Source organism: Anguilla rostrata, chromosome 3 (assembly GCF_018555375.3).
Source record: "Anguilla rostrata isolate EN2019 chromosome 3, ASM1855537v3, whole genome shotgun sequence".
Classification (NCBI taxonomy): Eukaryota; Metazoa; Chordata; class Actinopteri; order Anguilliformes; family Anguillidae; genus Anguilla; species Anguilla rostrata.
This window is the reverse complement of record NC_057935.1, coordinates 61,026,576-61,050,424: the sequence shown is the minus strand read 5'-3', so window position 1 is coordinate 61,050,424 and position 23,849 is coordinate 61,026,576. Positions and strand designations below refer to the sequence as shown.

Here is a 23,849-nt window from a genome sequence, read left to right as displayed (position 1 = left end):
TGGCCTGGTTCTAATTTGTGGTTGTGTTGTGATCAGTGTACAACCTCACAGCTTCAGTGGAAGGCCATTGTATTTTCTTATCACTGTTGTCTCACTCTAGGTTGCATTTTAAAATGGTTGGAAATGTAAGCTATCTCTATACAGTGCAATTTTGTGTACCAGGTTGTACCCAGTAAAGGTCACACACACCCTGTCAATTTCTTCAGAGTGTATGCAGTACTCAGAATAAGAACACCAGATGGAAACTTCATATCTGTCTATAATTCTTACAGATCTCCAGCCTTCAGATGCCTGCATGTTGTGAATAAATAAATGTCAGTACTGAAACACTGTGAGAGGAGAGTGAGCACCGTAGTGACTGCTTATTCCCTGAGGTCGGGGGAGGGGCAGCTTCATGATTGCGTGTGTGGGTCACCTGACGCACCACCCCAACATCTGTTCTCATGAATAATGCATGTGTGTTATCAGGCATGGCATCGTGCCTGGAAAACTTGTTTCCTTGTGTGTGTGTGTTTGACTGTTTGTAATATTGAGAGGGAAACAGAGTGATAATAGAGAGATATTTTCTCTGATAATGGGATAGGTATATGTTGGGATAGGTATACGTTGTGGAAGGTAAAGCAGAGCAGTGTCATTTTTTCTGCAGAGATGCCTGTGCGTGTGTGCTCACATACATATGTGTGTGCATGTGGTCTGCTGTCCATAAAAGGTATAGGTAGAAATTAGAATAGGACAACAAGATTTATGTTTAGGCTGTGTAGAGTATGTGTGCTTGATTTGATAAACAGGACCTGAGTGAACATAGATTTGACATGCTCTGATATTGCATCCCATTAGCAACACATAAATGAAAGTTGTACGCACACACACACACACACACGCACACACACGCACATTCATAAATTTTTGAATTCCAGTGTCCCCCGTCCTTTGCTCCTGTCGTTTGTTTCAGACTTTTTATCTTCATGCTCCTCATACTGGTGATGTCAGTTGCCTGGCAACCAAGCTATCAGGGCCCGATTGTTTCCATGACAACGTGGCAGGGGCATCGTGGATAGAATTGAGAGGGAGATGGAGGGAGGGAAGGATGAAGGAAAAGAGAGTGAGAGAATGAGGGTATGAGGGTGAGGGGGAGAGGGAATGAGGGAATAGGGAAGGATTGCGAGCAAAGGATTGGTAAACAAAAGCAGGGGAAAAAAGGGTAAGCGAGCAGTGAGAGAGGGAGCGTGGGAAAAGGAAAGCAATGGAAAGAGGTGGATTTATTTCCGACCCGTAAAGTTAGTGTGGGCGTATAAGAAATGTAAGACTGTAGGTAAAGGAGGAGGTGGGGGGTATAACAGTCTTTTCTGGCTTTAGTGCAGAATGACTCAGCTTTGCTCTTGGTCCAGTCCAGCCCATTCACCTCCATTCCAACAACACTGAATGCCTTCCTGTTGGCTCCCGCTGTTCCAGTCCATTACTTCACCCTGCCAGGACATAACACCCACTTACGATGCTGTGATGGCGGGGATGGGGCAATGTTAATGCAGCGCTGCTGAAACGTTGCTGAAACGTTGCGGGGGCTTAATCCGGAATCAGAGCAAACGGAGTCATTGTTCCCCACAGCCACCCTGTAGGAGTATGTTTACACTGGAGATTATCCCTTAATTAGCACCTTCTTTAAATAACTGTGTTGAAATCCCAAATACTGTACTACAGACCTACTCAGCCAATAGTGACATCACGGGATAGGGCATGGAACCAGAGGAAGGCAAGACTGGGATGTATCTGTAAATAATATAGTGACTGATGTATAATATCATTGCCGTAGAATACTGTGATTGAAGTATAATGTCTGTGTAGTAGAATATAGTGACTAATGTACAGTATAATAACATTTCCACACAATACAGTGATTGATGTATAATATCAGTGCAGTAGAATATAGTGACTGAATATCAGTGCAGTAGAATATAGTGACTGATGTATAATATCAGTGCAGTAGAATATAGTGACTGAATATCAGTGCAGTAGAATACAGTGACTGATGTATAATATCAGTGCAGTAGAATACAGTGACTGATGTATAATGTCAGTGCAGTAGAATATAGTGACTGATGTATAATATCAGTGCAGTAGAATACAGTGACTGATGTATAATGTCAGTGCAGTAGAATATAGTGACTGATGTATAATATCAGTGCAGTAGAATATAGTGACTGAATATCAGTGCAGTAGAATACAGTGACTGATGTATAATATCAGTGCAGTAGAATACAGTGACTGATGTATAATGTCAGTGCGGTAGAGTATGACTAATGTATAATATCAGTGAGGTAGAACACAGTGACTGATGTATAATTATCAGTGAGGTAGAACACAGTGACTGATGTATAATTATCAGTGAGGTAGAACACAGTGACTGTTGTATAATATCAGTGCGGTAGTGTATGACTGATATATAATAACATCGTCACAAGATACAGTAACTAATACATAATATCAGCACAGTGAAATCCGATCTGATAATCTGCAGTATCGTTGCAGAAGAATATAGTATACAGTATGATAGAATCTTCTGCAATATTGGTATGGTAGTAGGCAATGAGTATAACAAGTGAATAATCTGTCGTATCAGTGGAGTAGAATATTGCCAGTAACGTGTTGATCCTAAATTCTGTAGAATATAGTGACTTTCAGTCTCAATGCTGTAGAATATACTACATGCTGTAATATCCGCATGGTCGGATATGATGAGTAGAATAACATGAATTAAACATAAATGAAGTAGAATCCAGTGACTGGTTTTTAATATCAATACAGTAAAATATTGTGGCTAGACTGTAATATTTCTGCTGTAACATAGCAATCAGGCAGTGAAATGAAAGCAGTTTAATGTGTTTAATATAGTGACCACTATTTAATGTCAGCACCATAGAATAGAGTAGCTGGACTGTATAATGTATAATCTGATGCATTGGGTTATCATTAGACAATTGGATCTGTATAATGATATTAAAATTAAACTGCATGAGAGCAATAATGGCTCCTCAAACACTTATGCTTCCTAGAATTTTTCTTGTCTCAGATCCTCAGTAGATTTGATTACTTTCCTCAAATCATGATGTTCTTGTATTTAGTGTTGTATTCATAATGATTACATAACCACAGATGATATTTAAAAAATGATAGTTCATTTCGTATCATATTACTTATGTGATTACTTCCAGAATTATAGAATTTGCTTCTTATGATATGGTAACAGAGTGCTGTGTGTTGTCAGAGAATGTTTAAAAGTACGTATTGCGGTAGGTGAGGAAACAATGGAGCATCATTTCAACTGTGTGGTCTCTCTGTCTGTATTGTCCTTCTGTCCTTTCGTCTTTCTGTCCCGCATTAGCTGTCAGAACTAAGTAACACAGGATCAAGAAATGGAAATTCGAATGAGTAACTGAGAGTAGGAGGAGCAGGAAGGAGATAATGTCTTAGCCTAAACAGTGTCAACCATACGAAGGGAAGCTAAAAAAGACGTGCAAAAAAGCTTAGGTGAGATTCTGTTTTGCTCTCTCTCTCTCTCTCTCTCTCTCTCCCTCTCTCACTCTCTCTCACTCACTCTCCCTCTCTCTCCCTCTCTTCCTCTTCCTCTCTCTCTTGCACTCACAGTCATAAACACACTGTATGAATCATAGTCCAGTCAGTCTGAAGGATCACTCTCTTCTCCATCTCAGCCCCTGAACACCAGTACTACTGAACATCTGCTCTGCCTCCCATAAAAAATACCCCCCCTCCTCCATCTTCTATAGCATCCCCCCTCTCCCCCCTCCCTATTTATTTTTTGTCTTCCCTCACTCCCTACCCCAGCCCCCCCCTTCCTCCACACACACCTCCCCTCCCTCCTTTCCTGCCTTCCCTTCATCTCTCTCTCCTTCTTTGCGAGCGTCTGGGAGAGGGCTTTTTCCTGTCTGTTACTGATGAAGGGACGCACTAAGCTTCCCCTGCTCTGCTCATGTGTGGTACGTAGAATTTGCCTCGGAAAGAAAATACCTCCTTTTTTCCATCCCTTTCTCTCCCGTTCTGTCTCTTCATCTCTCTCTCTCTCTCTCTCTTTCTTTGGCTTTCTCGGTTGCTATGTACTGGCATGAATTATTGGGAGATGATTGTGATTATTTTCGGAGTGATTATAATTGGCTGTGGGTTGTGTGGGGAACTTGCAGGCAGGCAGGCTGTCGGCGCGTTTGTGTGTCTGTCTGTCTGTCTGTCTGGCAGCCGTGGTTGTCAGTGCGTGCATAATGCAGCAATTAGCCCTTTTCAACTCGCGAATGTAATGTTTTGCTCGCAGACTTGAGTCACTGTGTGAGTGTTTGTGTGAGTGTGTGTTTGTGTGAGTTGGGTGTGTGTGTGTTTGGGTGTATGTGTGTGTGTGCGTGCGTGTGCGTGCGTGTGCTTGTACATGTAGCTGGCATGCCTTATAGGATGGGGGATACCTGTATTGCTTTAGGCCATGGCTTGAGCTGTGTGCGTGTTTGTGAGTGAGTGTGTGTGTGTGTGTTTGCATGTGTGCATTCACGCGTGTGTGTCTGGCTGTCTGATCCTGCTTGTAAATACATCGTTGATCTGGATATTGAAATGTCATTTGTGGGTGTGTTTAATCCAAGGTGCCTGTGGCCAGGGACACTTTCTGTATGAATGGGTGTGTGTAGTTAGGCATGTTGCAAACTCCCTGGTGTGGGCCTGCCTGTTGAATGTGTACGTGAGCAGATTGAGCTGCGCATTTGGCTTGTTTGTGTGCATGTGCGTCTGCACGGGTTATGTTTGTGTCTTCCACTGCACTTGCAGCGTATGTAGTGTCTGCGTGTGTACGTGCTCAGCTCTCTGTTTGTGTGTGTGTGTGTGTGTGTGTGTGGCTATGGGGCTGTAATCACCGAGCGGGTGTGTTTGCCTGTGAATGAGTGCGTTACAACTTATCTGCCCGTGCATCCTCGAATTGATTTGGGAGCATGGCTGCAATCAGAGCACTTTAACTGTAATTAGCTAATTGGACTGTAAACGGGGGCCGATGCTGTGATTAGGGAATCATGCATCAATTAATTAATAAGTGAGCTATGGCATGATTTACAAAGGATGATGGGATGCATGCAGATTAAGTTCCTGTTGTGAACCTCTGTGATTGGTCTGGAGTTTTACGAGCTGCAGCAGCCTCTCCCTTGGACTGTCCTGATGATGAAGCAGAATTGCTAATGCAGGCAATAGAATATTTATCCAACGCCCATGTCTCTGAATGCACTTCCAGTAAGGTGACTAGCCGACAGGAAGTCTCAAGGATCTGTTTGCATGTTTGTCTGTGTGTCTGTATTTGTATTTGTGTGCGCATTTGTAGTGTGTGTCTGTGTGCCTGTGTGTATTTGATGTGGATATGTTTGTGTATACTGTAAATGTGTACCTGTGTGTGTGTGCTTACGTATGTGTGAATTTGGTCTGTGTGTTTGTGTGTGTGTGTGTGTGTGTGTGTGTAAATATGCTTATTTATGTGTACATTTGGTGTGTTTATGTGTGTGCGTGCTTGCAGTGTATTTTTTTCTGTGTGTACGCTTGTGTATACTTAATTCTGTGTGTGTGTGTGTGCTGTTTGTGGGAGAGAAATCCCCCACCCACACATAACACGAGCTCTGCAGCTGGTGGAACTGCTGCCGCTGAGCTAATTGCCCTTTCCTTGCTTGCAACTGGACGACTGCATTGACTGCATGACATTGTGAAGTGCTGGTTAAGGTGCTGGACAAGCAAAGCGTTGTAATGATTCCAACTCTGATCCTACGCCAGGAAGTATTCTGCACTATAATATGGTGATCGCTGTGAAGCTGTATCGTCCTGGATAAAGTGCAGAAAGCACTGATTTGGAATGGGATTGACATGAGAATTAAGTTGCCCGTAAGTTGGCATGTGATGAACATTGCTTTGATTTTTCACTTTAGTTAAGCGTGTTTGGAAATGTCCCAGCTTCCATCTATATGGTACTTTTTACAATCAGCCCTTCTATGGTAGGTATCTCATTTATACAGAGAACAGTGGTCGGTCCTGGAGCGTTGTGTTTTGACACGTAATATTTTTTTTTCCATTCATGTCAAGATGAAATTCACGAAAATGTTGAAAACAGCAAAAGGTACACTTCCTTGATTGTGTCATTCAAAGTTGTGGCCAAACCGTGAAGTGTGGGGATTGTGTTAGGCTCTGGGGATTACCTGTGGTAGAACTCATTGGCTCATGTCCAAACATTTAATCGCAGGATCAGTTGTTAGGCTCTTTTAATACAAATGACCATGCACTTGCACTGGAGGGATACAGTATTGTAGCATTGTAGCTGCTTGCTTAGCGTATGCGATCATCTACAGGATTGTACAGTGTGGATGGGAAATGTAGTCCACAGCTAGAGGAGTATGTGTGTCAGTTTTAGTTTTGACTGGTTGTGGACTTGACCTCCAAGCAGCCCCCTGCACAACCTTACAAATGTAATGTTTAGTGTTGAGTGAGTCTCTTGTCTAAATGTAAGATGGGGCCCAAGGTGGGGATGGGTTTCACTATTCTGTATTCTTTGAACAATCAAAGAGGACAGTCTAGTAGGAGTTAAATGAGCCAATGCTCCCTCAAACAGTCTTGAAGGATTTACAAATATAGGGCTCTCAATGGATTAGTGAGCAAATAAGCTTATCTCCAAAACAAGATGAGCCCTATAGCCTTGACTTTGGTTATGTGAATGTGGGCTATGTCAGTAGTGGTGCTATGACCATGTATCTGCAGTGGCCGGTCATAGACCCCCTGGGGAAGGTTGGGCTTGAACCTGCCAGGGTTCCTCAGGTTACTGCTACCTAAGGATCCTCCAGCGACTCATACAGTTGGTGCTAGCACTCCAGGAGTATGCCGTAACACCCGGTGTTTTTGTTGTGCTGGAGGAGTGTAGTTGATTCCGATGAACTGCTCTCTGTGCAGGTACGGGTGGCATAGCGATGATGTGGAGTCACAGTGGAATTGCTGATTTCAAACCTGAGAATAATAGAAAAGCCTGATTGGTTAAAGGAACTGGAGGAAAAAAAAGCCTTGGCAGGACGGTGGAGCATCTAGCTGTGGTGGTAGATGTGGTTCCTGGCTCTGTCAGGCCCAGACTGTGCAGTACCAGCTAGGGGTGGATCGGTATCATTTAGGTTTAGCCTTACACTGGTGCCAGAATGATACTTTTAAAAAGATGCCGGTGCCATTCAAAATGGTGCCTGAACCGATACCTTCTTTAAAAATAAAGAGCAAACAATGACATTACTGAGCGTCTTTGTTTATTGCAAAGGCAAAGAAATCGTAAATTAAATTATGTAAATTATTTAAATTCATTTATACCATTTTTCTTTTGGCATTTTGACCTTGTTTAACATTGGCTAGCGTGCTAACGGCACCTGCTGTCACTAACTGAGTCGACAGCCAGTAAAGTAGTAACGTTAGCTAGTGAAATCTTGTGTCACTGAAATGAGGCGCTGAAATCTGTGATTCGATTCGGCCCGGTTGGGACCGGTCATGTGGGAACCTGTGCCGTAGCTGTACCGGGTTTCTTACCCTAGTATCAGTATGCCGCTCCGCTGAGCTCTTCTGTCTCAAAGGGTTTGGAACTGTCCTCTTTAGCCGCGTTTCCACCAAAATTACCCGGAACTTTCAGTCCCAGGAACTACTTTACCAGGAACTAAAAGGTTCCTTCAGCCAATGGTTGTCTGCGTTTCCACCGGGGTCTAAAGTACCGCGAAGATTAGGCAAATTAGCCCACTGACGTTGTCGTCGGTCCATCTGTCATATGATTTCTTCCGTAACCCCATACTACCACCGAAGTAGCCTACATTATTTTCTAATAACCGGGACAGCCCGGCGGGGTTTATTCCACTTATATACAACGGGTTACCAACAATGACTATATATGGTTACTTTTGTATTTATTGATTTTCATATATCCTCTCAAACACATTAATTAACAGCAGAAAACATGCACACGTTGTAAACAATTTGCTGTTTTATTACTTTCTCGTCGTCAATTCCATATAGGCTAATCGCAAAATGACAAGAATAGAACGAAAACTCGGACTTGCGTGAAAATGTAAATTAGTAGTGGTACAGCCACCGTTTGCTTTCCTTCGAAGTTACTGCTAGCCGAGCAGCGAAGTGTGCCCTCCAGATGCGAACCATGCACCATAAATAAGTCCATAGTCTTCCTGGTCTTTTCATGGAATTGAAAAATGGCAGTAAAATTGAGTAAAATTACGGCAGTCTGAAAAAGCTAAAGGGAAGATTACTAGAATTAACCTGTTATTTTACCCGGATAAAAAGTGCGGAAGGTGATTTCCAGTTTGCTTGTACTGTATCACCAATGTTAATTATGCAGAACTACCACATACCTCACATAACTGTATCAAACGTTTTGAGTCAATTACAACGGGCTAACAAAGAAAATCCGGAAGAAAATATTCAGCAACCGAATTAATCCGTTTGAATGTTTTGGTAGCCTACGTAATATGCTGTCCCAGCACGAATGCTTAGCATTTTATAAAACGAATACTAAAGCAAGAAAAGAACAGAAGAGCACACGTTATAATTCCAAGACGTTGACAGGCTATAACCAAAAGTAGGCTACTGCGCCGCATATTTGAAGTTATTATGAAAATAAATTGGTTTGCCGCTGCATATTTTCAAACATGGCGGGTAATGGCGGAAAATAAATACAACACAAATGCTAGAGTACTCGACCAATCAGAAATGTTCAGCGCTGCAAGCTCCACCCAAAAGGTTCCTGTACTTTCGGAAAGTACTACCCCCCGAGCAGGAACGTTTTGGGGGGTAAAACAAAGCCCCCAGAACTACATTTAGACCCTAGTTCCTGCGGTGGAAACGCACTGAGTTCCTCAAAAGGTTCCTAGTTCCGGGGTATAGTTCCTGCGGTGGAAACGCGTGGCTTTTGACACTGAATGGGCTCCATCCCCAGCCCAGTCCGATCAAAGCCTTCAAAGATGGCGGCGTGCATACTGCATCTCTGCTTGGCCCACACCGTTGCTTAGCTGGAACAATGTGCTGGCTTCAGGACTACAGACCTGTGATGGACAGCCACCTGTTCAAGTGGGGGAGTGTTGTGTTCTTTGTTCCTCTGAAGTCATTGTTCTCTGTAAATCATTTTGTTTGTTGTTGATTTAAGCTGGGGCTTGTACCTTTGAAATGGAGTCTGCGGAAATCTTACCTGTGAGCCCATCACTCCTCCCATTCCCTTTCCATTTGCTTCGCTTGCTTAAGTGAGCCAATAATCCATACCCATTGGCAGATACCTCTCTTTCCGTTCATCGTGTATCATGTGGTGGAATTCTTCCCCTTCCCTTCACGTCAAGGCGAGATAAGATAAGACAGCGTTCCATTTAGTAAAATCTGTAATTGTTGCAGAGAGAATATAGGCAAATTTCCCTGTCATCATCTATAACACACACTTGGGTGAAGCACAACAAAGATAGTGAACCAGCTTCAATTAGGGCTGCAATTTGGTGCAATTTCATGAGCCTGCTGAAAAGGTGCAATAACAGCCCAACGGTAATTGTGAGTTGCCTACGTGGCAGCTGGCGTGAGAAAGAGGAGAGTGCTGTAAATGACTGTGCTTCGGCTCACACAGCACCAGTGAACTCCTCCTAAGATGGAGATAAGGCAGGTTCTTTCACTTTCCCTTTTTCCTTTTTGGTTTAATTTCCACTGTCCATTTATTTGCAAGTAGCGCAATGGAGCTGAAAGCAAAAATTTGTGGAGAGCAGCTGTGAACCGACACTTCCTGATTTGTAAGTCCACAGTGTGAAAATAGACACACTTCATCTTGAACCTCCTTGACCACGTCTTCCATTTTACTGGAAAGTGGGCAGAGGGACGGGTTTCTGCCCTGGCTAGTGTTTACCTGGAGCGTGTGCAGACGGTGCAGAAACACTGGCCTCTCTAATGTGCAGTCGAATCCAGGCTCTTGTTGCTGGTGTTTTGCTAGTTCATGGTTTCACGCTGTGCAGCCAATCCAATCACGGCCCACAGCCTCAAGGGCCCAATAACGCGTTGGCTGACTATCATTATTTTTCCCCTTCCTTCCTGTACTGCCTTACCATTCCTTGAATGTAGACGTTGCTGAAAACGAAAACTAAATGAATACACGTGGGCTTGTGGCAATCCGTGTGCCCTGCGGTAAGACGTGGTGAGGATCAGCCTGCTACGGAATGGAGCGATCCTACAGCGTGCCCCCTCCACCCCTCACTCCATTCAGCTGTTGGCATGGTAACGCTGCTCTCTTTCCTGTCAAAGTGTGGTATGTGCGGTACACGGTGTCATACCATACAATGTTGTGTAGTGCAGGTTAGGCTCCCATGTGGGTGTGCGACTGCAGTGGACAGTAGCCTGTTCTGCACTTCTCTGAACAAGGATCACTTATTGTTATGCTGGAATTAATGGACAAATGCCTCCAGGCCCTAAATGGCCTAGATAGGACTAAAATAGTTGATACATTTACCTGAACAGCATCTTGAATAGCTTCTTCAGATGTATGTTTTACTGTTGAATTCAATGAAACAGCAGTGTGCTTTGCCCTTGAATCTGAGCAAGAAATTTAGGCTGATGCTGCTTTTTGGATATTTTGCAGTTTTTTCCTCCCAATAATTTCAGAATCAGAAATAGATGTGTTGATGTGTGTTATATTTGATGTATGTAGTGTCTATATTGAGTTCTTTCCATGGTCTCAAATTGGAATGGGTGTGAGAACTTTATCTACTGGCTATAGCTAAGGGTAAATAAGCATACTGATGGCTACAAAACTGTTCCACATTATTGGCATTACAGTGTTCTGCCAGAGCTGTGCTTAAAAAGATTTCAGTCTCTGGGAGTGATGTAGCTCTCCCACGGCTGCCATCATGGGCACCAGCAGGAACTAAGGGCCCGCTAGCAGATGACCTGCGATTGGTGCTGCCTAATCTGTCCCCTCCCACCCCACTGGAAGCAAATGACCTGCGATTGGTGCTGCCTAATCTGTCCCCTCCCAACCCATTGGGAGGGCCGCAGAGTACGACTCAGTGTCCAGTGGGAATACAAATTTTAAATGGAAAATGGGTTCATATTTCACCTTTGTGAGGGATAACTCAAACAGAATTATCTCTGATAAGCTGCCACTTTAGGAAGGGGTTGGGGCCAGATGGATCATGGGGCACCTTCTTTTCACGGGATTAGTTCCTGTTCCCACTTTGATTAATTTATCATGACTCAATGTTACAGTGAACCTTGTGCTGTCAGTGCAAAAATATGTATTTACCACCAGTTACATGAACATTTGAAAAATGGCCATGGAGTCCTCTGTGCACTGCGATTTCTGCTCCCAGAAATAGTTTATTCACCATGAACATCAGCGTTTACAACCACATGTCGAGTGTGTTTGACTGCACCAATACAGTGAGCTCCATAATGTTTGGGACAAAGACCTTTTTTTTGTTCTTGCCTCTGTACTTGGACAATTTTAGACTTGCAATCAAACAATTCACATGTGGTTAAAGTTCAGATTTTCATCTTTTATCAAAGGATACTTTTTATATATTTTGATTTCACCATTTAGAGATTACAGCACGTTTTATACATAGTCACTCCATGTCAGGGCACACAGATGTTTCTGATTTGTCGGGTGTGTTCATTTGCTTGCTTAGGGCAGATATGAGAACTTTCAGTATCTAGCCTTGATTCTAGGCTTTTGATTGCCCCCCCCCCCATCTGTGAAACATGGTAGTTGGTGTTCTGGCTCACTTGTCTTCATTGATGATGTAACTACTCATAGCAGCAGCAGAATTAATTCTGAAGTGTACAGAAAGCATCTCACCTGCTCAAATGCCTCCAAACTCATTGGACAGGTCTTCATCCTACAGCAAGACACTGATTCAAAGCCAGTCACCCAATCTCAATTCAGTTGAACATGCTTTTCATTATGCTGATGTGCAAACTTAAAGCTGAAGATGGCTACAGTACAGACGATACTCTGGTGGTAACTATGGTTCACAGACTTCACGCAGTCATTACATGCAAAGGATTTGCGACAAAGTACTAAACATGACTACTTCCATTTATATAACATTAATATTTCCTAAACACTATGGTGCCCTAAAATGGAGGTGCCATGCGTGAAAAGTGCTGTAATTTCTACATGGTGAAACCAAAGTATATAAAATACCCTGCAATAAAAGCTGAGAACGTGCACTTTAACCATGTGAATTGTGGAGCCAAATCAAGATAAAAATATGTCTTTGTTCCTAACATTATGTTGCTCACTGTATGAATAGACTTGTGGGTTACCTGCTATGCCTGGCAGAGAAAGGTGCGCCTACAATTGCACACGTTGTACACATAAAAAATAGCCTATATCAGTCAACCTTTGCACACCTCACAGAAAGTATCAACTGGCAGTGTATCAAACAACATAGCTTGAAAAATAACACCAACTGAATGCCAACAGTTATCCGAAATGACTAAAGCATGCTACCTATAAAAAAATAACCTTGATATTAATACAGTAGCCTCATGTAGATCATCTCCATTGGGAAAAATAAAGAACGGAAGAAGCAATTGTGGTGAGCAGACTTTAGTCCCATTTCCCCCGGCACCAGCATTATTGATTTGTGTGTGTATGTATTTTCTTCATTTTTTCAGGTATATATTTGAACAGAAAATAAATATCAATGATTGCGGATGTTGATCTATTGGTCGGTAGGCCAGTATTATATGTTGTCAAAGGATATGGATACGGATGGTTATGTGTATGTATAGCTGCAAAGTTCTATATGCAGTTATTACTGGTGTCTATGATTCAAACTGTAAATTGTCTACAAATGTACAACCAAAGATATTGGTGCCCCAGTTTTGGCTATAATCAGATCCTAATCTACCATATAAAATAGGGAGTATTGTGCAGCAGGAAGGGCTGTTCCTAGTGGATGACTCAGTAATCTACACTGCATGGCCAAAACTATGTGGACACCTGACATTCAACGTCATCCGAAATTATGGGTATTAATTTGGAGTTGGTCCACCCTTTGCAGCTATAACAACCTACTATATACGAGATGATGGACATTGTTGTAGGGATTTGCTTCCATTCAGACAGAAGAACATTAGTGATTTTGGGCACTGATTGGGCAATTAGGACTGGCTCGCAGTTGGCTTTCCAATTGATCATAAAGCTGTTGGATGGGTTTGAGGTCAGGGCTCTGTGCAGGCCAGACAGGTTCTTCCACACTGTTCTTATAAGCTGCTCATATTTCTTGCTGCGTAGTTATTGAACCTAAGGACTGCGCTACTGGCAAGGCTATGCTGGCTAGTCACAGGCCCCTAGATGGCCAGAGGGGGCACTGCTGAGCTGTAAGGACTCTTGACCACAATCGCCACTAGCGCTCATGTAAGACTATAGAGTGTTTCACACAGAACATGTGCCTTCATCTGGATACATTGCTTCAACTTCTTTTCATCTGCAGCAGGAGAGTTGCTTTTTAGTGTGGTTGGGATTATAACAGTGAATATGTAAAATTCTCATGACAAAACCTTTAATGTTCTAAGCCATGCGGATCAGTCACAAATCCAGCAATGTGCACTTCTCAAAGGATCTTATGGTGTACAGCTAGCAGAGCTTGAAGCCAGGAATGTGTGGACATCTTTCTAGTTAAACAGCTGTCCAAACCTGATATGATTGTTTTCCGTGGCTTAAGGTTGGAGTGGAAGCAAGACAATTTGGAAAGCAATTCCACTCCCATTTATGGCCCATCTTGGCTGAAATACATGTTCAACGGGGTCGTGTGGTCAGGGTAGGCACAGGAAGCAACACTTGTGAAAATATAACAAAGCCAAAATTGTGTTTGACTTTTATTAACCTTTATTTGTCTGAATGCTTTTTGGTCATACGTATTACCTGTATAAACATATGAAGGTACTGGGTAGGAGACAACCCCAAAGATAGAGAGGTTCTGTGCCTTTGAATCTGCTTTTTTCAAAACACTTTTCCACAGGTATTTATGCAGTAATATTACCTGTGCACTAAAATGAGTGAAATCAAGGTGACAAAGTGAAAGAAGCACTTCCCTTTTGTCTACCTGGCCTCAGCACAACACTGACTCGAGACTTTGCACAGTAAACCAACTCTGACAGAGTTAATTTTACACCGATAGAATGCATTTTTCTCCCGTCATATAAACTGTCATTTTTGAAATAACCAATTACTTTGCTGTATTATTCAGACCCTCTGCCTCAGTTACCTGGTGCAGTGTTTGTGATCACGCACATCTGATCATGCTCGCTTCACTGCTGGGGCCTGCTGGAATATTAAGACTCTGTGGATGCCACCGTCATTTGACGGCTGACACTTTGGGTAACTGGGTAATAAACCTATTTGAGCTTGCCTGTGGAAGTATTTTTAGTAGCTAACACCGGAGAAAACTAGAGAAAAGGGTTGGATATTACTATTGGTTTTCTGATTTTTAGAATTCATTATGTGGTGTCTCCCACCAGCATAGTGTTCTGTGCTTCCCCACTGTGGGGCATACTGAACTCTGCTGGCTTTACAAAAACCTTTGGTGTTGCAGTCGTATGAATCATGGATGAACAATTAGTGTTTTTCCCACACATTTTGGTAGTTTCACAGTCGCTTTGGTTCCTTTGAGGATGGCCCTGACTCAGATTGTATCTTTGCAGGTAGACAGTGGTCACCCTGGCCTTGTGCTTTTGGTGGAAATGGTTCTTATGTGCAGGGTTTAGGGCTTGGATTCCTCTCAAATGCTTGTAAAGTGGGACTATCCTGACTTAATCTTCTGGTCACCCTAGTATTTGTCACCTAATTTCTAAAGTGTTTGAAATCGAATGCTCTGCAAAGATTCTGTGACAGATGTTACGGCTTTCAGCTTTATGCAATAAAAGTTAAGTCATCCTCTCCTTGTGTGATCACTTTGCTGAATTCTTGATGAATACAGGATATACCCAGTGTATTTACCATGGTAGAATTATACATGACAACAATAAGTTAAATGTTCCAATTTGATTACATGGTGACACATTACAATTTTATAAGATAAAGAGACACCTGAATTAGTATATGAAAGAATCATATATTAGGGCATATGCTGCAGAGGGCTAAATCTTCAAGATAACTGTTGTTTTGTGGTACTTTTGATCACCCTTCAGTAGCTTCCGATGGCTGTCTGCATTAAGCCCAAATCACTCACACGGGCATGCCAGGCTGTGAATGGCACCGCCCCTCCCCGTCTTCAGACGGCGGTTGCACCGCAGACTCCGGTGACACTCCTCAGTTCGGCATCCTCAGGCCAGCTGGCTGTCCCATCTATCCCAGCACCTGGCACCCGCCCCCTCCCGGCCCCCGGCTCTTCCAGGCCCCCCTCCCCCGGTGGTGAAATGACCTTCCGCAGTCAGTCAGGAAAGCAGATTTGCTGGCTGTCTTCTGCAAGCGTCTAAGACAGGGCTTCCCAGTCCTCTTCCTGGAGATCTACCACCCATGTAGGCTTTCATTCCATCCCTAACAAAGCACACCTCGTTCAACAGCTAGAGATCTCATTGGGCTGCTAATCTTGTCTGTCTTGAGACGTGCAACTTGACACTTATATGATGTCAAGGGGCACATCTCAAGTGACACTTATATGACGGTAACTTTCTGTATTTTGAGCTCTTGTGTTTGGTTACCATGTGAAATCCACTTTTTAAGTCGCTTTTGGCTGAAAATATATGAATTGTAAATTGTCTGTGAAAAGTGAGGCTGCTTGCTTCTGTGTGTAAGTATTAATCAACAGCAGAGTCATTACATCGATCTAATCATGGTTTTAATAAAATCCTGCCGCAACAGAAATTATGAAAGCCTTTGTCATCACTGCAGATTGCCGGATGGATTTAAAAGCAGGGAAAAAAGTGTAATTCCTTGTAGCCATGTTTAAAGTATGGCGTAGCTTGAAATTTGATTGGCCACCCCAGGTGCCACCCCTATTTTTCCCGCTAGAATAGTGCATTATCATTGACTAATGCTGGCGATAGGGAGGGAAATCCTGGTAACTCATTAAGCCTTGAAGGCAATCCTGGTTACTCCCCCTATTCCGTAGGATTCTACCTTTCGAATGCGGCTCTGCTGAAGGTTGTGTACCCCTGTGCATTCTCTGCTCTAGGATCATTGACATTTGTTTCATGTTCTCCATCAGCGCTGATCAATATATCTCCTACATTTTTAATTACCTAAATTAAGATCTTATAGCGTAGCACAGGGCCACTTTATAGATTATGGTGAAGATGTTCCACAGGCTCTGAGAAGAGAATGTTGGTAAAGCCACATTTTTTATCTTCTTGTTATTTGTAAATGTGCAGTATTTGTATGAAATTTAATAAAGTAATATTTCCCTTATATATATCGTGGCCATCCTGAAGAAATTCACTAATGTTGCTGTATCATATGTAGAGTGCAGTAGCTCTCTGTTCCTGTGATATGCATTTTCAAACAGGGTCTATTTGTCCAAATGGATTTCAGTGAGCACACCCACATATAGGTGAGATTGAGGGATATGCTAATTTGTGACTTTCCCATTTGCATTTGCGTATATGCGCGGTTGACGGTGGGTGTTTTGACCATGTGCGAGTGTGTGGGCCTGGGAATTTGTGCCGACATGTACGCGGATGCTTCACTGCGAGCTCCTCTCTCCTCCTCTCATCCAGTGACTGTAGTAGCCCCCCCCCCCCATCCCATTGCCTTCAAATGAGAAGCTGGATATATTTAGCCACAGGATATTTATTAATCATATTTATGTGAGCATATCTGCATGTGGGTGTGTGATGCTGTCGCCTGTCGAAGCGGATGTAGCCATTGGCAGTGACATTGACTCCTGACAGCCGGGGAGCGAGAGCGGAAGGAGTGATGGACAGCGAAGTGACGCCGCGATTGAAATGCGAAAGACATTCCTCTCTCCCCCTGGCCCCGGCGTGGACTGTCGTGTCTATCAAGAGAAAGGACAGTCGACTCGGACAGAGTGAACGGCATTGGTGATCCCCTCCAATATGTGGAGTGTGTGTGTGTGTGTTTGTGTGCTTGTGTGTGTGTGTGTGTGTGTGTGTGTGAGAGAGAGAGTATGTGTTTATATAAAAGTGTTTACACTGGTTTACACATAGTTGCACAAGTTGCAGACATGCTACTCGCTGACACATTCTTTTTAAGGTAAAGGGCATATACGTAGGTGAAAACCTGGAATTTAGATGTTTAGCAAAGATTAAAGCTTAGTGGCATAGCGATGAAAAAAGAGATCAGAATTCTACTTAAATACTACACTCTGTCTAATTCACTCCATATGTTTCCTTATTCAATGCTTTATTTCCCTAAACTTTGGTTAAGCAAGAATGCCACATGTTGTCCTATAATATAGAAACTTGGTGTTGTGCAGACATTATGTACATGACAAAGGAAACTATGTCAGGAGAAATTGAGTGACATTCAGTCAACTGTAAAGTCTTTCGAGTGATTTCAACAGAAGTGTTGTTTTGTACATGATTATGAATGCAGTGACCACTGAGTTTAAGCAACCAAGAAAGTGGTCTGTAGTTATTATTTAAAGTTACTGATGTGTAGTTTGCATTCCACCCATAGTCACAACACTAAGTAAAGTGCAGCGCATTCTCAGCTCTTATAATATTATTCACTTCGAAGATGACTCACCTTACTGATTAGGACACTGGAATGTACGAGAGGGTAACGGGATATCCGGTTACTTTCAATACTGCATTTCACTTGTATAGTTTTTCAACATGGAAAGTCTTTTCGTAGTCAATTTAATTATATGACGTACCCGTTCCTGATTACTGCACACTTTAGTTAGAATTAGTGTTTACTGAACATACAGTTTTGTGAGGTTAAAACATTACAAGCTCGTTATGTAAGGTGTAGCCCTACAGTAAATACACGTTGTGAAATGTTTATGGATTGTAAGCGCCATGCAAACCGGAAGTTATGTAAATAAATAATGTAATGTTCTAGCAGTGCTATCGTGTTACTGCAGCTACACTGCAACATTGTAACCGCTAACCATTAGGTGTTAATTGAGTTGGCCTGTGTAGATCTCTTTTTAAATAAGAAATAATAAACTATATATACCCCCTTTGCCGTGTTTACAGCTACACATCTGTGACACAGCACAGAAGACTGATCACAAGACACCAAATCGGTGTCAGATCGGGATATGACACCAAAAACGCTATTAAAATCTGAGAACTTGGCCGGAATGTATGTAGTTTTAATATTGATCGTTAATGATTACCTCAAGTTTAGCTACTTCGCTTTGCCTACTCAGTTGCCACGCTTGTATGCACTGCGCTCGAATTTGCGTTTGTCTCTACGCTGCATAATAAGAAGTGTTTCAAACTTTAAACGAAAGTTCAGTACTTAGTTGCGATAAGTCAGTGTAGGCCTATGGCCTATCACGATTTATTTATACAGTATCCAAGCTTTGTGAGAGCAGTGGCCGCCGAATGAATGTGACGGTACATGAACTCTCCGTGCTTGTGTTGTAAGCGGAGGAGAGCGATCTGGGACACAAGGAGGAGGACAACACGTCCCTAGCTGCCTCCCCCGCTGCCCTCTCTCCATGCCTCCCTCGATCGGCTGTTGTATCACTTAACGCTGACGTCACCCCACAGAGCGGAGCTCCACGCCGCAGTCAATCCTGAGATGAATACACAATGTTTCAGCTGCTCGGCTCTCTAGTTCCGCTGTGTGGACACGACGCGCTACAGCAGGGTCTCCTGAGCGACCAACTGAAATCCTTAAGAAGCCTGAATTATGCTGTTGTAATTCGCTCTGTTTACCTGATTTTTAAATTATGAAATGGATGAAAATAACTTCTGTATAACGTGTGCCATTTGAAGCACATACGCATATAGATGCATGATGCAACAATTTCAGTTTTTCCTCATAATTATCAATAATGTGAATGAGTTATTTAATGGTCTCATAATCATGTCTGAACTGATTTGACCTCATGGTCAGTCTGTACCTTTGAGATTTGATACCTTTGAATCTCAGGTGGGTCACTGCTTTTGCATTGTTGCATTGAAATCAAGTGAGTCTGTCTGAATGTAGCTCTGAATCAAGAGTCTGTAAGAGCGTCTGCTGATGTAAACATGGTTCATTTAAGCTGGACCCTAGGCTCCAGTGTCATTCCACCCGAGCTTGTCACTAATCATCCTGTTCAGAGCACAGGTGATATGGAGCAGACGTAATTCAAGACCACGGCAACACTGTATGATTTGCAATCAGTTATAATCTCCGTTTTTTAATCAGTTTCAGTGGTTATTAACAAGGGCCAAATGAGGCCTCATGAGTCGCTCAATGGGTATAGACACTGTTATGTGCTGGAAGTGATCTTCTGATATCAGCTAATCAAAGTGGTTTTCTTTTCTTTAGAGAGCAAAGCCTTTTCATCAATTCCACATCAGTACATTGGTTGGTAGCGTATTTCACTGCTGCCCCAGGAAGTAGGTTGTGATGCCACACTTGCCCAAGGTTAAATGGACTGCATTTATGGTAAATGGACTGCATTTATATAGCGCTTTTATCCAAAGCGCTTTACAATTGATGCCTCGCATTCACCAGAGCAATTAGGGTTTAGGTGTCTTGCTCAGGGACACTCCGACATGCCCAGGGTGGGGGATCGAACCGGCAACCCTCCGACTGCCAGACAACCGCTCTTACCTCCTGAGCTATGTCGCCCCTATATGGTTATGGTCAGATCCACCCGATCAAAGCTTCAAAGACTCTTATGCGGGGCCATCCTTAAGAAGATGCTCCCTGGTGGTCATTCTCCATCGGCCGATCAGAGAGCAGTCAGACAATGAGCAGTCACCCGGGTGAAGGGCTGACGGTCATGGGCAGTCAGGTGAACAGTAGTGACTCTGGGTCTGATGACCCCGAATCAGTTGTTGATAAATGATGTCGGGGTATCAGGCACAATGGATGCATCCATCCATTAAATTAAGGTGCGATGCAATGAGACAGGGGCTGTAAACCCTCCCCCCCCCACCCCTCAGGTCTGTTCACACTTCACTTCATGTGTTCCATGACTTTAGTGGACTGTGGAACTGTGTGTCAAAGACCAGCTTCAGTGCGCATGTCTTTCTGTCAGACCTGGGAACTAAGAAGACGTCTTTATAATGGACCATCAGTTTGATTTGAGTCTGTATACATTGCTGTTGTTATAAGAGTTTCACCATCTGTAGAAATATTGGTTACTTCCCTGCTGCTACGGATGACCTCACACATGTGTCCCACAGGACAGACCAGTTTTATTGCAGTTTCTGTTTTCCTAGCGGGAACTGAAGAGGATGAATTAGACTGGGATTGAAATCCTGATAGTTTGACCTGTTGTCTCATATGCTCTGATCGTCTCAAGCTTATAGAGGACAATGGGGTGTGGGCTGTGTGGGTGTGTGTGTTTCTGTGTGTGTTTTATCTTGTGTGTTTTTAGACTGTATAAGAGAGGTATGAATGTGTGAATGAATGTACTTGTGTTTCTGTGTATTTGTAGTTGGGTCGGAAAACAGATGGCAGGGACGTGTGAGTTTCCTAGTTCTATCATCGAGTTTGTGTTTATATTTGTCAGCAGAGACGCTGACATTGTTATTCAGTATAAGGAATTGCAGACATCATGAAATTGAGGCCCTTTGAGGCCCCACTGTAGTATGCACGTGAGACTGCATTTGTATGTCTTGCCTTCCCTCTACCTCCATCCCTCCCACGTTCTCCCTAAGAGGTGTGATCCACACTGTGGAGTGAGAGCTGGGTCTCAGGTGTAGGTATTGAACAGTGCTGGTCTAGTGCCAGGCACTCAGAGAATAAATAAATTGGGGGGGGGGGGGGCTGAGCGAGATGAGATAAGGCTGGGGAGTTCACCTTCATGTGTGTGTGTCGTGTGTGTGTCTGTGTGTGCAATTATTATTATTATTATTATTATTATTATGCTGAACAGGGGAGGGAAGAGTTGCCGTTGCTTTGCAGTTCAGAACCACGGACAGTTCTCACTAGGAAATGTTCTAGGACGTCGCCAGGGGGTGTAGTTTGCACTACTTTTTAGTGTCTAATTCTGTAAGAGGCCGGAAACAACACAAACGCAGCGAACATTATTGCATATATGTTAGAAAGAGGCTATGTTATTTAAAACCCACTTGGATATACAACGTGCCATATTCATGGGAAAATGGGATAAATGCGAGTTAAATTGAGTAGCGCAGAAACCGCTGGAATCAATACAACAGATTTTGGATCGAACGACCTTCATTCTCTTGGAACAAGGAAAACAATTTTAAAAAATGTAATATTTGAAGAAGTTTTGTTGATGTGGTGAGTGTGTTTTCATTGTTTAATGTAGGTGGTGTGTACTGTCAGTCTGTAGGTCGCTTGTGTTCGTACGTGATTTTGTGTTCAGAGCAATGTAGCCTACGATGTATTCGATATTTTTTTCAGAACCATTCAGGGCGCCATGCATCTGATAATATTACCCCAGTTAGAGCATTGGGGGTGGTGTGGGGTGGGGGTGGGGGTTGTTATCACGCCATCTCTCCTCCACGCCCTTCTCTCTCTTCTCCTTCCTGCTCTATCCCATCTAGGTTTTTAGGTTCTTTTATTGCCCTGTCAGTGTCTCTAAATGTCCTTGTGGCACTCCTCTTCTACTACATATTTTCAGCTCCCATTTCAACAGCACTTCGAAGTAAGGCGGCGCTCGTACTCCGTAGTTTACGGTTTAGTCCTTGGTTTGATATTCTATTGGTTTTGAAATTCCCCAGCTGGTTATCAATAGGGAGGGAGGGAGAGAGAGAGAGATGGAGAGAGAGCGAGAGAGAGAGATGGAGAGAGAGCGAGAGAGAGAGAGCTGCTAGTGGGAGCCACTCGATACAATTAGAAGCATTAACACTTTTCTCTCCAGATGTACATACATTGAACACTTGCACGTTTGCCTTAATTGTTTTTAATCGAGTGAATTGAAGTCTGTGTGACATTGTTGGGGCATACATGTAGCCTACGCTAAGTGCCACGAGAATCCGGACTACTGTCTACCGTCCCGGGATATAAGACTTGTCATTTCAGACTCCATCAAGTTGCTATCTCCGCCAGTTCAACCCCCCGCTACGATTCTATCCATTTAGTCTACGGGTTCGAAGCACTGGCGGCTGGCTGGTGTCGTTTGGGTCTATGGGCATTGCGCTGATGTCTCCGCCTGTAAGGAATTTAAAGTGCTTCTCTCCGGTGATGTGTCAGTGTAAGGTCGTCTGTAGTAACCGGACGCTCTCGCTTATGTTCGGCTGCAAGGTAAGTTCGTTTGGCCGCTGAGATTACATGTATTTTCTTAAATGAGTGGAGGAGCGAAGTATCAGTGTTGTGAAGGCATATAATGACAGATGCGGAGAGTTCTCGGGACGTATACAGAGCGAGAGATGACAGGAAGAAGACGCATGGAGCGTGTGTAACTCTGAGCAAAACATTAAAGGGAGAAATTTATTCGTGTGCGAGTATACGATTGCATTATGGTTATTACACAGCTGGTGTCGATGATATTATGGGTTTGTTTGTTTTACTGGAAGAAATGTGTTCGCAGTTGGCTGGTTAGTTTTCTGCCGTATGTGTTTATTCCATTCAGAAACCAGCTATCTCACCCCTTGGCTCTACGTTGCTTGATTTAATTTCAAGTTAACATTAATTTCCCTCCATCAGTTACAGCAATTTGGGTTAGTGGAACGAATTGAAGAATTATGTGTAACTTTTGACAGGACTCCACCCCCTGCCTCAAAGGTAGGCTACACACTGTGTACTGTACTGCACTATGTTGTCAGAAAGCGTTATTTTCGGTTCACAGTTTTCTTCTTGTTTTAACTAACATTCCGTACGCCGTCCTACTTAAAATAAAACACAGCCTTTCAAATTGAAGTTGCATTAAATATTAAGCTAACTTTGATTAGCCTACCGTTCAAAAGGCAAAAGCGTCGTATTTTCCCCAGACGATTTCCCCCAACTTGCTGAATATAATATCCCATCGGACTTTGTGAAATGACGCATGGTTTTCTCTTTTTGTGTAACTGGCTCAGTTTACAATATCAGTATTCGTGGCAATACATGACAAGGCCATAACTTATTTGTTAAGCTCAGAAGGTGTCAGAGTGTCAGCCTAACGCAAGTATGCTATAGCCTACACTACCCTGGAAACAGTAGTATGATGTGGTAAAATCAATGGTCATGATTGAACATTTGGAACTGTAGAGGAATCGCTCACATTGCCCGCACGCATAATCTGATTAATGAGCGATTCCATCGTGGCTGTGGATTTGTAGTCCCCAGTAGTACATTTACAAACACAAACTGGAGCGCCCAGAGCAGCGTGCCAAACCGCCGCTGCAGTCCTGAAATGTGTGCTTTGTGCCGTTTTTTGTGTGCCTAGCCCTTACATCAGCTGCAACACACAGACTAACAGTAATCGAAAGGATCACATGGGAAATATCTTGTTATGGATTGAAGCACTTATTAATAACATAATAAGCCAGTCGCTCATTTCTGTAATGTCTGCCTGCCATAAATCTTATCAACTGCTGAACAGAGGCCTTTCAGTAATCATCCCAGTTACATGGATAATTTCAAGTTCAAGAAGTAAGCCTAAAGTAATAATATTCTCTAAGCTGTCTTACAATGGACTGCGTGTTTCATCGTATAAGCCTTGTGTGCTGATTGTGTTTGCTTGCACTTGCATGTTTGGGTCATATATACAGTATATCCTGCATGAAACCAAAGCAGTTTGAGC

The 23,849-nt window shown here is 43.1% G+C and overlaps 1 protein-coding gene across 10 annotated transcripts in view; it reads left to right on the top strand.

Moving 5' to 3' along the window:
• dlg4b (discs, large homolog 4b (Drosophila)) overlaps window positions 1-23,849 on the top strand; it is a 131,014-nt gene that overhangs the window by 42,324 nt on the left and 64,841 nt on the right. The window contains exon 1 of one of the 10 annotated variants that reach the window (XM_064329047.1): window positions 3,868-3,992. The exons of 7 other annotated variants lie outside the window; for them this stretch is intronic. In XM_064329047.1, the coding sequence (XP_064185117.1) occupies window positions 3,951-3,992 (42 nt within the window). In that variant the 5' untranslated portion in view covers window positions 3,868-3,950. Of the gene's footprint in view, window positions 1-3,867; window positions 3,993-21,069; window positions 21,404-21,935; window positions 22,370-23,849 lie in introns of those variants that run through there. 2 more of the 10 variants (XM_064329049.1, XM_064329045.1) reach the window with 2 other exon arrangements.